Source organism: Chrysochloris asiatica, unplaced genomic scaffold (genome assembly GCF_000296735.1).
Source record: "Chrysochloris asiatica unplaced genomic scaffold, ChrAsi1.0 scaffold00067, whole genome shotgun sequence".
NCBI classification, from domain to species: Eukaryota; Metazoa; Chordata; class Mammalia; order Afrosoricida; family Chrysochloridae; genus Chrysochloris; species Chrysochloris asiatica.
In genome coordinates, this window is record NW_006408585.1 from 9,876,918 (window position 1) to 9,891,212 (window position 14,295).

Consider the following 14,295-nt stretch of genomic DNA (forward strand, 5'->3'; position numbering starts at 1 on the left):
AAGATGAGGCTTTCTACTCCCGTAAAGATTTACACCCTCGGAAACCCTGTACAGGGTCGCTATGGGTCGGAACCGACTCGAAGGCACTTAACAACAACAATATATATATATATATAAAACAATCCCAAACTTGAATTGCCTATGGTCAAACTCAAAACAGCATTATTTGGAATTAATGATGAGAATCAGAATCTGTGAACAGGTAGGAAAAAGTAAACTGAGGAAACCCCATTACTCAATACCTTTACTGCTACCAAGCAACCTTTAGAAACAAATACTTTATTTCCTGAAAGAAGTACACTAGAGGAGTTAATAAAGGACTTTTTCTTAATTTGCAATAAATTTAGCAAAGGTAAGAAGTCAACCAAGTTAACTAGAGTCCAAATTTCTGACTCTGGTTATTAAATGTATAAGCCTTTAAGTCACTAGCTAATCATTTAGCTGCTTCCAGTATTGTCGTTGTTAAACGCCTTCAAGTCGGTTCCGACCCATAGCAACCCTGCATAGGGTTCCCGAGGAGTGGCTAGTGAGTTTGAACCGCCGACTTTGGGGTTTAAACTGATTTTGCAGTCCATTGCATTAACCCACAGCGCCACGCCAGGACTCCAATTAATGCCTACTAAAAAGTGCTACGGAGTCATCTGGACAGAGGAAAACTGAAAGACCTTATCTGATTTGGCTTTTGTAACAATTTTTCTATTAGTTCTGCCTCTAATGGGTTTGCAGAGACTCTCTCTCTGCGCGTTCCCTCAGTACACTGGCAGGGCGACCAGCGAAGGCCTCGTGAATCAGCAGTACCCCAGGCGACAGATCTCGGCGACTCTGATCTCGGAATCCCAAGTCTCAAGGCCTCGGTGGTTACCAATCCCTCTACACAGTTTAATTAGTCTCCCAAGTTTCCACTTTCGATTTTCATTAAGAGGCTAAAGAAAGTGACTCAGCAATCCAAATCTATGCCGAAATCACACTGCAGTGGCGCCACACCCGCCACGCCAGAGCCGAAAAGCTTCAGAAGTCTCTGTTACCTCAGACGCAGGCCTAGGAATTAGTGAACGAAAGACCACCGGGCTCCGGCAGCAGGAAGCGGCACACTTGGCCCAAGGCAATCCCAAAGCTCCGAGGGCCCCGAGTCAGTTACAGAAGCCCACCTGAGCTCCCTACGACACTAACCCTTTAGGCTAGACTATTACGCCGAGAGATCACAAACTCACCCCGGTGCCGATAGAGCTCATCGTGCAAAATCAACCCGAACACGAAGGGCTTGAGGGCCTAAAGCGCTTCCCCTACACTGCGGTACTGCACAAGTGAGTAACAGGCTCGCTCATTGGCTGCATTTCCAACCAATCACGTTCTCTCTGCGGCTAGGCTCTTCCTTCTTTAACCTGTGGAACGAGGAGGATTGTGGGAAAGGTGGGGAAAGACCGAAGCGGCTGACGTGAATGTGCAGAAGCTATGGCGGGGAAGTTTTTTTGTTGTTAGGTGCCATTGAGCCAGTTGCGACTCATAGAGACCCCTGTGCACAACAGAACGAAACACTGCACCATTCTGGGCCAACCTCACAATTGTTGCCACTCTTGAGCCCATTGATGCTGTCAATTTGCCAATCCATCTCGCTGGGGGGTTTTCTCTTTTTGGCTGACTCTACACCTTACCAAACATGATAACCTTCTCCAGCCACTGGTCCCTCCTGACAATATGTCCCAAGTATGAGAGACGAAGTTTGTCCATCCTGGCCTCCAAGGAGCACTCTGGCTGCACTTCTTCCAACACAAATCTGTTGGTTCTTTTGGCAGCCATGGCACTTTCAATATTCTTCTCCAACATCATAACTCAAAAGCATCAATTTTTCTACGGTCTTCCTTATTTACTGTCCAGCTTTCACATGCACATGAGGTTATTGAAAATACCATGGCTTGGGTCAGGTGCACCTTAGTCTTCAAGCTGACATCTTTTCTCTTCGACACTTTAAAAAGGTCTTGTGCAGCAGATATGCCTAATGCAATATGTCGTTTGATTTCATGACTGCTGCTTCCATGAGTGTTGGTGGTTGAGCCAAGAAAAATGAAGTCTTTAACAACTTAAATCTTTTCTCCATTGATAAGAATGCTGTGATGTTGTGAACAAAAATCCCGTAGCGAGGAATTTTGTTTTCTTTACATTGAAATGTAATTGATACCGAAGGATATGGTCTTTGGTCTTCAACAGTATTTTAAGTCCTCTTCATTTTCAGCAAGCAAGGCTGTATCATCTGCATATCGCTGGTTGTTAATGAACCTTTCTCCAATCCTGATGCCACGTTTTTCTTCAGAGAACCCAGCTTCTCGGATTAGTTGCTCAACATAGAGGTTAAATAAGTATGGTGAAATAATACAACCCTGTTGCACACCTTGCTTAATTTTAAACCACTCAATGTTCCCATGTTCTATTGGAACAACTGCCTCTTGGTCTATGTACAGGTTCCTCATGAGCACAATTAAGTGTTCTGGAATATGGCAATGGAGTTAGAAGAGGTTCTGCTTTGTTAGTTTGGATCTTGTATCATTCAGTCACCTATAATCTTAGGTTACTTAAGAAGGTGCTCCATTCCTTTCTCCAGGAATTATTTACCTTTTATAATATCTGTCTCTTCTCTCTACCTTATTCTTTGATGAGCAAAGAAAGAGAAATGTTTGTATGCTCTTTAAGACCAGAAAAAAACAAGGAAAGCAGTAGAGGAGAGCTAAGCCCTTATCTTGGCATTCTGGTTCTGACCCAGTGTGTTGTCGACATCTGTTACCTCACTCATGTCCTCGAGAACTGAGCTCAGGTTGGAATTTTACAGATGCATTAATGTCCTCCCTATACCTACAACCCTCTATTGTAGTAGAATTGGAGTCCTGGTGTGGCGCTGTGGGTTAATGTGCCAGACTGCAAAGCCATTTGAACTGCAAGGTTGGCGGTTCAGGCTCACCAGCTGCTCCTTGGAAACCCTATACAGGGTCACTATGGGTCAGAATTGACTTCATGGCACTTAACAACAACTAGTAGAATTAGGTATAAGATTAATTCAGTTCAATTCTTGATCACTTTTATGCACCAAGAACTGTGCATAACACTGGTGATCTAAAAAATAACAAGATGTAACGCATCCCTCATGGAATTTGAAGACAATGGGAGGAGCTAAGCAATAAAGTGAAAATATGCAAAATAATTGTTCCTGTGTTAGATAACTCATAAGGGAGTAGAGTGCTTTAACAAACAGTTGTTGCTGTTAAATGTGGTCAAGCCAGTTCTGACACCCAGTGACCCTGTATAGGGTCTCCAACGAGCAGTTGGTGAGCTTGAACTGCCAACCTTGCAGTTCAAACTGCCGGCGCTCTAGCACATTAACCCACAGCACGACAGCAGGACTCCTTGATAAGCAATAGAAGTGTAAATTTTAGGTCTGATGCTGAAGGAATGGCTCTGAAAGAATGATAATGAAACTAAACCTAGAGTAAGAAAATGCTGAGAGTGGGTCAGGGAACCACAAGTGTAGGAGAGAACTTGTTGTGTTTTAGGAAGTCAGGTCAGTGTGCCTTGGTGACTAAAAGGCAAGTGTGGCAGGAAGTGATGGACATGGAACTAGATTGAGTTGTTGTGGCTAAGTGCCATCGAGTTGGTTCCGACCCATACCCTGTACAGGGTTTCCGAGGCTGTAAATCTTTACGGGAGCAGAACACCTCATCTTTCTCCCGCGGAGCAGCTGGTAGTTTCGAACTGCTAGCCTTAAGGTTCGCAGCCCAATTCGTAACCACTACACTACCAGAGCTCCTTAGATTATGTAGTAGTTTAGATATTAATCTGACTCTTAAGCGGAAGGCCATCAGCACTTTTTCTCCCCCCGCCCGAATCCTTCAGTGCATATGCCCCCAAATTAAAAGAAGGACATAATCTTTCATGACCAAAGTACAATTATGAAAATCAGAAAATTAGTGATACTATTATTCAGTTTATAAACATAGTTTCGATTTTGACAATTCTCCCAGTAATATCCTTTGTGGTGTTATGTACCATCCAGTGGATTTCTACTCATAGTGACTGTATGCACAACAATAAAACACTGCCTGACCCTGTGTCATCCTCACAATTGTTATGTTTGAGCAAATTGTTGCTGCCACTGTGTCAATCCATCTTGTTGGGGCTCTTCATCTTTTTCTCTGGCTGTCCATGGTATTTTTTAATATTCTTCTCCAATACCACAACTCAGATGCATCAATCCTTCTTTGGTCTTTTATTCATTGTCCAATATTCCCAATTGAATATATCAAAGGGATTGAAAATATCATGGCTTCGGCAGGCACACCTTAATCTGCAAACTGGCATCTTTTCTCTTTAATACTTTAAAGAGGTCTTGTGCAACAGATTTGCCTAGTGCAGAATGTTGCTTGATTTCGTGACTGCTGTTTCCATGAGGCTGCACAAGACCTCTTTACTGTGTTCAAGAGCAAAGATGTCAGTTTGAGGTCTAAGGTGCAACTGACCCAAGCCATGATATTTTCAGGAATCTTGTATGCATGTGAAAGTTGGACAAGGAATTTCAAGACCACAGAAGAAGTGATGCATTTGAGTTATAGTGTTGGAGGATAATATTAAAAGTTCCATGTACTGTACAAAGAACAAACAAATCTGTGTTGTAAGACGTACAACCAAAATGCTTCTTAAAGGCCAGGATGGTAAGACTTCGTCTCTCATACTTTGGACGTATTATCAGGAGGGACCAGTCCCTGGAGAAGGATATCATGTATTAGTAAAGTGGAGGGTCAATGAAAAAGAGGAAGACCCCTAATAAGATGGATTGGCACAGTGGTAGCAGCAATAAGCTCAAATGTACCAATGATTGTGAGGTTGGCACAGGACCAGACAGTGTGTCATTCTGTTGTGCATAGAGTTGCTACGGATCAGAACTGACTCAATGATTGTACCTAACAACAGTTTCCATAACTGTTGATTGTGGGTCCAAGCAAAATTAAGTCTTTGACAAGTTCAATCTGTTCTCCATTAATGATATTATTATTTATTGGTTCCGTTTTGAAGATTTTTTTCTTCTTTACATCGATGTTTAATCCATACTGAAGGCTGTGGTCTTTGATCTTCATCAGTAAGTCTTGCAAGTCCTCTTCATTTCCAGCAAGCGACACTGCGTCATCTGCATATTGCAGCTTGCTAATGAGTCTTCCTCCAATTCTGATGTCATGTGCTTTATATAGTTCAGCTTCTTAGATTGTTTGCTCAGCATACAGACTGAATAAATATGGTGAAAGAATACAACTTTGGTGTACACCTTTCCTGATTTTAAACCACTCAATATCCCCGTGTTCGGTTCTAACTACTTCCTCTTAGTCTATGTACAGGTTCCTCATAAGTACACTTAAATGTTCTGGAATACCCATTCTTCACAACGCTTGCCATAGTTTATTATGATCCACACAACCTTTGCATAGTCAATAAAGCACAAATAAACTTCTGTTACTCTCTGCTTTCAACCAAGATCCATCTGCTTTTGTAAAGATTTACAACCTTGGAAACTCTATGGAGCAGTTCTACTCTCTCTGATAGGGTGGCTGTGAGTTGGAATGTACTACTGGAATTATTCCACAGCACTAGGTTAATTGACAAGGTCCTGTGGATGAACTAATGGAAGGTAATGTGGGCTACAATAATTCTAGTGACAGTGACTATGGAAACGTTGTGGTTGGGTTTTAGAGCCAGTTTAAGAACCCTGATATTACAGTGGCTAAGTACTCACTGGCTAACCATCAAGGCTGACCATTCAAATTCACTATCCACTCTGTAGACGAATGATGTGGCAGTCTGCTTCCATTGAATTTACAGCCTTGGAAACCCTATGGGGCAATTCTACTCTATCCTATAGAGTTACTATGAGCCAGAATTTGGCTAGGCAGTGGATTAGTTAAAATTTATATCTGTATCTAATCAGGGCTTGTTGAAGAATCAATTGTAAAGGAAAAGGTAGAATTTCAGTTGCTTGCTCTGGCTAACAAACTCTTCAGGTAAAAAACATCATATTTAAATGGTTTGTTAAATTTTTGCCAAATATTTCTGAGCCTGTAAATCTTTATGGGAGCTGAAAGTCTTATCTTTCTTCCATAGCAGCTGATGGATTTGAACTACCAACCTTGCGGTTAGCAGTCCAGTGCTTAGAAAACTGTATGGAGCATTTCTGCTCTGTCACATGGAGTCACTATGAGGCAAAATCAACTCAATGGCACCTAACAAGAACAGACCAAAACAGTGTTGAAGAAATAAGGCTATAGTAATAGGATGGTGTACCCTAAAGGTAAACTTCAAGTGCTGTACTCCAAACATGTTTGGGGTCCAGTTAAATGTTTAATTAATTACTTCTGTGTAGTAGTAACCACTTGATCAACCCTTTATGAATGATACTATGGGTTAATGCACTGGACTGCAAGGTCAGTGGTTCAAGTTCACCAGCCACTCCTTGGAAACCCTATACAGGATCACTATGAGTTGGAACTAACACCATGGCACTTATCAACAACAATATAAGTGCTGGAGTCCTGATGTGGCACTGCAGGATAAATACTCCAGTGAAAGACTTGTTTGAACTGCAAGGTCAGCAGTTCAAACTCACCAAGTGCTCCTCAGAAACCCTATACATGGTGGCTATGAGTCAGAACCTACTCGACAGCACTTAACAACAACAATGTAAGTTCTTGGACTCCTACTGTAGCGCTGTAGGATCAGCACTAAGCTATGAACCACAAGGTCTGCAGATCAAACCCACCAGTTGCTTCTTGGAAACCCTATACAGGGTCGCTATGAGTCGGAAGCAAGTCGATGACACTTAACAACAGTATGAGTGCTTAGTGTAGGGTAAGCATTGGGCTGCTAAGCTTCTAGGAAACTCTATATAGCCTCTCTGTGGCACTGTAGAATAAGCACTGGACTATAGATTGAATAAGTATGGTGAAAAAATACAACCTTGGTGCACACCTTTCCTGATTTTAACGAACTGCAAGGACAGCAGTTCAAACCCACCAGCCACCCTATGAATCTCGGGAACCCTATGAGTTGGTCATCATGAGTCACAACAAAGTCGAAAATACATCGTGGGTCAGAATTGACTCAATGGCTTGACTCAATGACAGTGAGTTTGGTTTGGAGTGCTTACTTATATTCGTTAATAAATAGTAAATCAGGGCTTTTTCTGAGCTAATCGTTAGCTGAACTGCCTAGTATGGGGCTGGGTTGTTCATTTATGTTATGTCTTGAAAAGATTTATTGACTTGCCTCAAGTTCATGATTATTTGCCTGGTTTAGCATATTAGTTGGTTGCTTGCCTGGTTGGTTTTAATTAAGATTTTCCAAATTATTTCTGGAAGTAGACAGTGCCTAATAAGCAAGCATATGAAATAGGTACATAATTTACACATATTTTTCTTATACTGACATGTTTTTTGAAGTTTTCAGGGATATATATTTTATTTTTCTATCCATAAGAATACTTTACACAATGCCTTGTACTTGGTAAACATTTAATAAATGTATTGAATATGCAAATAAATAAAATTAAATTAACTTCCTAGTTATATTTGCAAAGTTATAAAATAATTACAAATAAACCAGAATTTGTAATTGCAAGAAACATTGATTAGTAATAATTGTAACAATAATTCAAACTTAAAGGAGCTCTGGTAGCTTAGTGATTACGAATCGGGCTGCTAACCTCTGGGTCAGCAGTTCGAAACTACCAGCTGTTCTGTGGGAGAAAGATGAGGCTTTCTGCTCCCGTAATGATTTATAGCCTTGCAAACCTTGTACAAGGTCACTATGAGTTGGAACCAACTCCACGGCACATAACCACAACAACTTAAATTCCATTTGTACTTGAAGGTAATTTAACGTATTATTTCATTACATAGCTTAATAATTTTAATTTTAAAAGTTGATTACTTCAGCATATGTGATGCTCAATGTGTTTAGTTTCTAAATGTTGTACTGGAAGAATGCTGTTTGTGCTAAGTTGCTGCCCAGTTCATTATGACTCAGATCTTAAAAAATCCTTTGTTATGCCAAGGTTTACAATTACTTTTTATCTTGCAGTTCTGAGTTATTGTTAAGTACTGTCAAGTCAGTTCTGACTCAGTCGACCCTGTATAGGAAGCTGGTGAATTTGAACCGACAACTTTGCTGTTCAAACTGATTTTGCGGTCCAGTGCTTATCCTACAGCGCCACCTCAGGAGTTCTGGCGTTATTGTTGTTGTTAATTGCCATTGCGTCCTTTCCCGCGCTTAGTGACCCTGTACAGGATTTCCAAGGCGCGGTTGTTAAATTTGAACCGCCGACCTTGTAGTTCAAGCTGACCTTGCAATCCAATGCATTATCTGTAACTTTTGTTGTAGTTAAGCGCTGTTGAGTCGACTCAGCGACCCCGTGTACGGGTGGCAATAACAACCCCTCATCCATTCATTGTTAGGCAGTTATTCGGCAAAGATTTTATTTCAATTGCTTTCCTGGTGGTGATGGTATGCGGTGGAGTCGGTTCCGGCTCATAGCGACCCTGCATAAATTTTCTGAGGCTGTTAATCTTTACCGGAGTAGAGCTCCTTACACTATATATATAGTGTGTGTATATATACAGTGTGCATATATATACACGCTAATATATCATAGTTACGAATCGGGCTGCGAAACGCAAGGTCAGCAGTTCGAAACTACTTGTCACTGTGCAGGAGAACGATTAGGTTTTCTGCTCCTGTAAAGATATGTCGTTATGAGTCGGAACCGACTCCACGGCACATAACAACAACAACAACAAAGATATACAGCCTCGGAAACCCTGTACAGGGTCGGACGGCACTTAACAACAACAACAACATAGTATATACACATTATATACAGAGCTCTAGTAGCGTAGTGGTTACTAATCGGGCTGCGACCTCACAGTCAGCAGTTCAAAACTACCAGCTGTTCCGCGGGAGAAAGACGAGGCTTTCTGCTCCCGTAAAGGTTTACAGCCTCCGAAACCCAGTACAGGATCGCTATGAGTCGGAACCGACTCCACTGCACATAACAACAACAGCAACAAAGGAAAGTAACTAAACCTGGTTGCTCTTCAGTGTGACTAACTTCTTGGAGACAGTTTTGATTGCCTTAGAGTCCGTTCCACCTCATAGAGAGGACCCTGTATAGGGTTTCGTTAGACCTTTTCTATTTTTTAATGCCCAGACCCAAACTGTAGGAATCTAATATGCCATTTCATAAGTATTGTACAGCCATCACATCTTTTGATGTTAAAAAAGATACTATATTTGTAACAAGTACTTAAAAACATTTCAGGAAAAAAAAAAAAATCAGTCACTCTCAATGACCTGTATAAACTTTCATAGCACTTGAGAAATACACACGTAAAAATTCTTAAATATGCTTAAACACAGTAACTAAATGTTTAAAATGTTCTGTCAAAAGAATTCCAAGATACAGAATTAGCGATATAATATGAATATTTTTAAAACGGGAAGAACAAATCAATGAAAGATTATGAAGGGAGAGAAAAAAACAGGCACCCTCGCTTGTGCCCGGCTAGCTCAGTCGGTAGAGCATGGGACTCTTAATCCCAGGGTCGTGGGTTCGAGCCCCACGTTGGGCGAAGCGTTTTTCTTTGGCAATATTATTTTCCCTAAACATCTTAAGGTTTTACCTAACTAATAAGAGTTATGTACATAAAATTAATATAATGCTAACTAGATTTCGAAGAAATACTGCGTTTTCTTCTGCAAATGAAAAACGAAAGTTGCGCTTGCGCACTTGCAAGCACAGATCTTTTTTTTTTTTTTTTTTTTTTCCTTCCCTTTCGCGGATCCCTCCCAACGTCCAGCTCTAGCAGAGAAAACAAAGGCCCCGCTTCCAGGTTAAAACTGGAATTCTGTTATGATGCATACTTTGTATATTTGCTTGTGTAGTAACAAGTTCGGGCGCCCCAATTTTGACTACTTTTTAAAACATTGATCCGATGTAAAGGCAGTTGGGGACGACAAAGGACTCTTCAAAACAAAACAACAAAAAACAATGTATTCTACTACTGTTAATTTCTTTTTCTACCTGTCAGTACATACAGAGCCTGTCTTGGGGAGGAAAATTGTAAGGGAATACACAGTTATAAATGTTTCTTTCTGTGGTCATTCATTGTTTTCTTTCATCGTCCTAGGGACCACAGTTTTTCTATTAAAAGGAGAGATATTAAGAATGTTAGTTGTTAAATGCCATGGAGTCGGTTCTAACTCATATAGTCGACACTGTACACGGTATCCGAGCAGCGGCTGGTGATCGGCAGGTGAGTTTGAACTGCCAACCTTGTGGTCTAGTGTTTATCCTACAGTGCCACATGTTGCTAAGTGCCGTTGAGGCATAGGGACCCAGTATAGTGTTTCCGAGGCGCATCTGATGGGTTTGAACCGTTGACTTTGTGGTTTGCAGTCCAGTGCTGATCTTGTAGCGCCACACCTGGAATCCACAGCGCCACATTGCCAAGTAGATATTTCAAAGAGAAAGGTTTGTTTTCCTCCCCTTCCATGAGAATTCGTGAATCAGAGAACACAGCATCCACATACACTCCCAGGAACCACCACACATGCTAGAATCTTATCCAGGGGACCCCATAAGAGAACGAACAAGTTCATGCTTGCACTTGAAGCCAACCCTACCTAAACACTAGATCTTAGATCCTCCGCATCGGGTTATCCACTCAATTATGTCCCCAGGGCACACGATTTATTCTTCTCTCTTGATTGTTCCCTTCAACATACAAACATGTTGTTACTTCTCAATCTTAAAAAAACATTTTCTAACTTTTGATTGTGAATTGGATGAAAGTTTACAGAGCAAATTATCAGTTTGTATTCAACAATTCATACACATGTTGTTTCATCTCATTGACTGTGCTCACTTAGGTATACAGTACTTCCATTCCTTCATCTTTCTTAATCCTTCTGAATGTTCTTCTTGGGTGACTACTGCCCTTTGACTCGCAAATGATTGATCACTCTAAGGTCTACATACCGCACATGTTAATGTGCCTTTATGTTGTTAAGTGCATTTGAGTTTGTTCCCATTCATAGTGACCCTGCATAGGGTTTCCAAGGAGCAGCTGGTGAGTTTGAATCACGGACCAAGCAGTTCAAACTGACCTTGCTGTTCAGTGCATTATCCTGCAGCGCCACACCAGGACCCTGTTCCCCTTATTGTTTGGCTGAGAATAGAGTCACACAGTTGAGTTCATATCTAGATCTGAACGGTGACTAAGTGCCATAGTCTCCAGAGCTCCAGCAGTCTACCTAAACAGGAAGCCTAGTCTATTTTATGGTTTTGAATTTTTGTGTGTGTGTGCAGACTTATAAATTTATTTGATCATAAACTGTTAGTTTTCATCCACATTGACTGTCTGTAGGTTTTTGAAAAGAGGTCACCAGTGTCCAGAGCTTGTTTGGTGACTCTTCATCCTCATTACGTTTTCTGGACAACTGCACCTGGATACGGTAAGGGACATTCCTGATTCCTTTGGCCCAGACAGCTTTGTTGAGTGTCAGTGTGCATGTCTGGTGTTCCCATCTCCTTCATGGCAAATTTCCGAATCTCCTTGAGTGCTCGATGGGCATGCTTCTTGAAGCCTACTTCATGGATGTGCTTGTGAATGTTGATGGTGTACTCTCTGGTCACCACTTCGTTGATAGCAGAACGGCCCTTCTTCTCACCACCCTTCTTTGCGGGAGCCATAGCGATGTGACCAGGTTGGAAAGGACATGATTTTGAATTTTGTTCCACATTTTTATCCTATTCTTTCCAGGACCTGTTGTGGCACTATAGGATAAGCACTGGGCTATTGTTGTTGTTAGGTGCTGTGGAGTCGGATCCGACTCATAGCGACCCTATACAGGGTTTCCAAGGCTGTAAATCTTTACAGGAGCAGAAAGCCTCATCTTTCTCCCACGGAGCAGCTGGTAGTTTTGAACTGCTGACCTTAAGGTTCGCAACCCGGTTCGTAACCACTAAGCTTTGTGGGCTACTAACCACGAAGTCCGCAATTCAAACCCATTAGCTACTCCTTGGAAACACTGTACTGAGTCACGATGAGTTGGAACTGCCTCCATGGTAATGAAAACAACAATCCAGAACCTTCCAATGTGACCAGACTTGCAGCGCATACCCATTAGACCTAACTTGGATGGCCAGATGACCAGAACTCGACCAGATGAAGATAAAGATGTTTGATACTGTGAGCAAATGTAAATTGGCCACAGTATGATGAACTGGACTTGTTGCTTATGGATGCAGTTGCTCAAAATTCCAACTGGAATGGAAGATTCTTCATATCAAGGAACATGCTTGTTTCAGTGCATTGGGTTAATAGGGACCGCCAACTTAGACACTGGCTTTCAAAATTAATATCCCATGCAAGCAAAATTTTGCTACAGATAATTTAAGAATGGCTGTAACTATACATTGATGGAGAGCTTCCAGAGGTTCAAGCTGGATTCAGAAGAGGACACAGAATGAGGGATATCATTGGTGATGGATCAGATGGATCTTGGCTGAAAGCAGAGAATACCAGAAAGAGGTGTACCTGTGCTTTATTGACTATGCAAAGGCTTTTCATTGTGTGAATCATGACAAGCTATGGACAGCATTGCAGAGAAGGAGTATTCCGGAACACTTTAATTGTGCTTTTGAAGAAGCGGTACATAGATCAAGAGGGAGTTGTTAGAACAGAACAAGAGAACACTGAATGGTTTAAAATTAGGAAAGGTGTACGACAGGGTTGTATTCTTCATATTTATTCAATCTGTACACTAAGCAAATACTCTGAGAAGCTGGGTTATATAAAGAAAAACATGACATGAGGATAGGAAGAAGACTCATTAACAACCTGCAATATGCAGATGATACAACCTTGCTTGCTGAAAGCGAAGAGGACTTAAAACATTTACAGATGAAGATCAAAGACCACAGCTTCGGTATATGTTGCACCTCAATAATAAGAAAACAAAAATCCTCACCACTGGACCAATAAATAGCATCCATATAAAGGGAGAAAAGACTGAAGTTGTTAAAGACTTCATTTTGCTATGGGTCAACTATCAAAACTCATGGAAGCAGCAATCAAGAAATCTAATGACATATTGCAGTAGGTAAATCTGCTGCACAAGACCTCTTTAAAATGTTCAAGAGCAAAGATGTGAGTTTGAGGAATAAGGTGCACCTAACCCAAGTCATGGTATTTTCAATAACCTCATAAGCATGTGAAAGTTGAAGACAGACCATAAAAGAATTGATGTATTTGAGTTATGGTGTTGGGTGAGACTATTAAAAGTACCATGGACTACTGCAGGAACAAACCAATCTGTGTTGGAAGAAGTACAGCCAGAATGCTCCCTAGACACAGGATGGCCAATTTTCTCTCATACTTTTGGACATACTGCCAGGATGGATCACTCCCTGGAAAAAGATAATCATGTTTGGTAAAATGGAGGGTTGGAGAAAAATGGGGAAGACCCCCAACAAGATGGATTGGCATAGCGGTAGCAGCAATGGGCTCAAATGTAGCAACCGATTGTGAGGTTGGTGTAGGACTGGCAGTGTTTTGCTCTGTTGTGCATAGGATTGATATGAGTCAGTACTGACTCAATGGCACATAACAATAACATAAAGGCATGAAGTGGCTGACTTACAAGCTTTCATGGTTGTACTTCATTTCATAATGAGGGAGGTAAGGTGGAATCCCCACTAAATAGTTTTCCTCTTTTCCAGATGGATCTAGTGAAAGGAGTTGGGGAATGATGCTGACGGGATTTTATTATTCAACTGTAGGTAATTGTTAGCAAGATTAATTGTGATTGTCAAAACTGAAATTTAAATGGTCAAAACAACTTGGTACTGGTACAATAAAAGATACATTGATCAATGGAACAGAATTGAGAATCCAGAAATTAACCCATCCACATACAGCCAACTGATTTTTTGAAAAAGTGCCTAAATATATTGCATGGGGAGGTGATAGTCTCTTCAACAAATGGTGCTGGCAGAACTGGAAAGTGATATGCAAAACAGTGAAACAAGACCTTTACCTCACACCTTATACAAAACCCAACTCAGCATGGATTAAAGACCTAAATGTGAATCCCAGAATTATGAAAGCCATCAATGAAAAAACAGGGACAAATGTGAGGGCACTAATTCAGGGAATACACAGACATTTTGAAAATTACACAAACAAAAGTAGACAAAATAGATGAGTG

The 14,295-nt window shown here is 41.1% G+C and overlaps 1 protein-coding gene, 1 non-coding gene and 1 pseudogene across 3 annotated transcripts in view; 1 reads left to right on the top strand and 2 right to left on the bottom strand.

Moving 5' to 3' along the window:
* The window catches only part of PSMA3 (proteasome (prosome, macropain) subunit, alpha type, 3), a 47,697-nt gene that overhangs the window by 30,551 nt on the left and 2,851 nt on the right, over window positions 1–14,295 (bottom strand). For both annotated transcript variants that reach the window (XM_006864603.1, XM_006864604.1), the window contains one exon: window positions 1,212–1,260. In XM_006864603.1, the coding sequence (XP_006864665.1) occupies window positions 1,212–1,232 (21 nt within the window). In that variant the 5' untranslated portion in view covers window positions 1,233–1,260. Of the gene's footprint in view, window positions 1–1,211; window positions 1,261–14,295 lie in introns of those variants that run through there.
* TRNAK-CUU lies at window positions 9,581–9,653 on the top strand. Its single transcript has one exon. It is a non-coding gene; the product is annotated as a tRNA-Lys (tRNA).
* On the bottom strand, window positions 11,421–11,776 carry LOC102827025 (annotated as a pseudogene).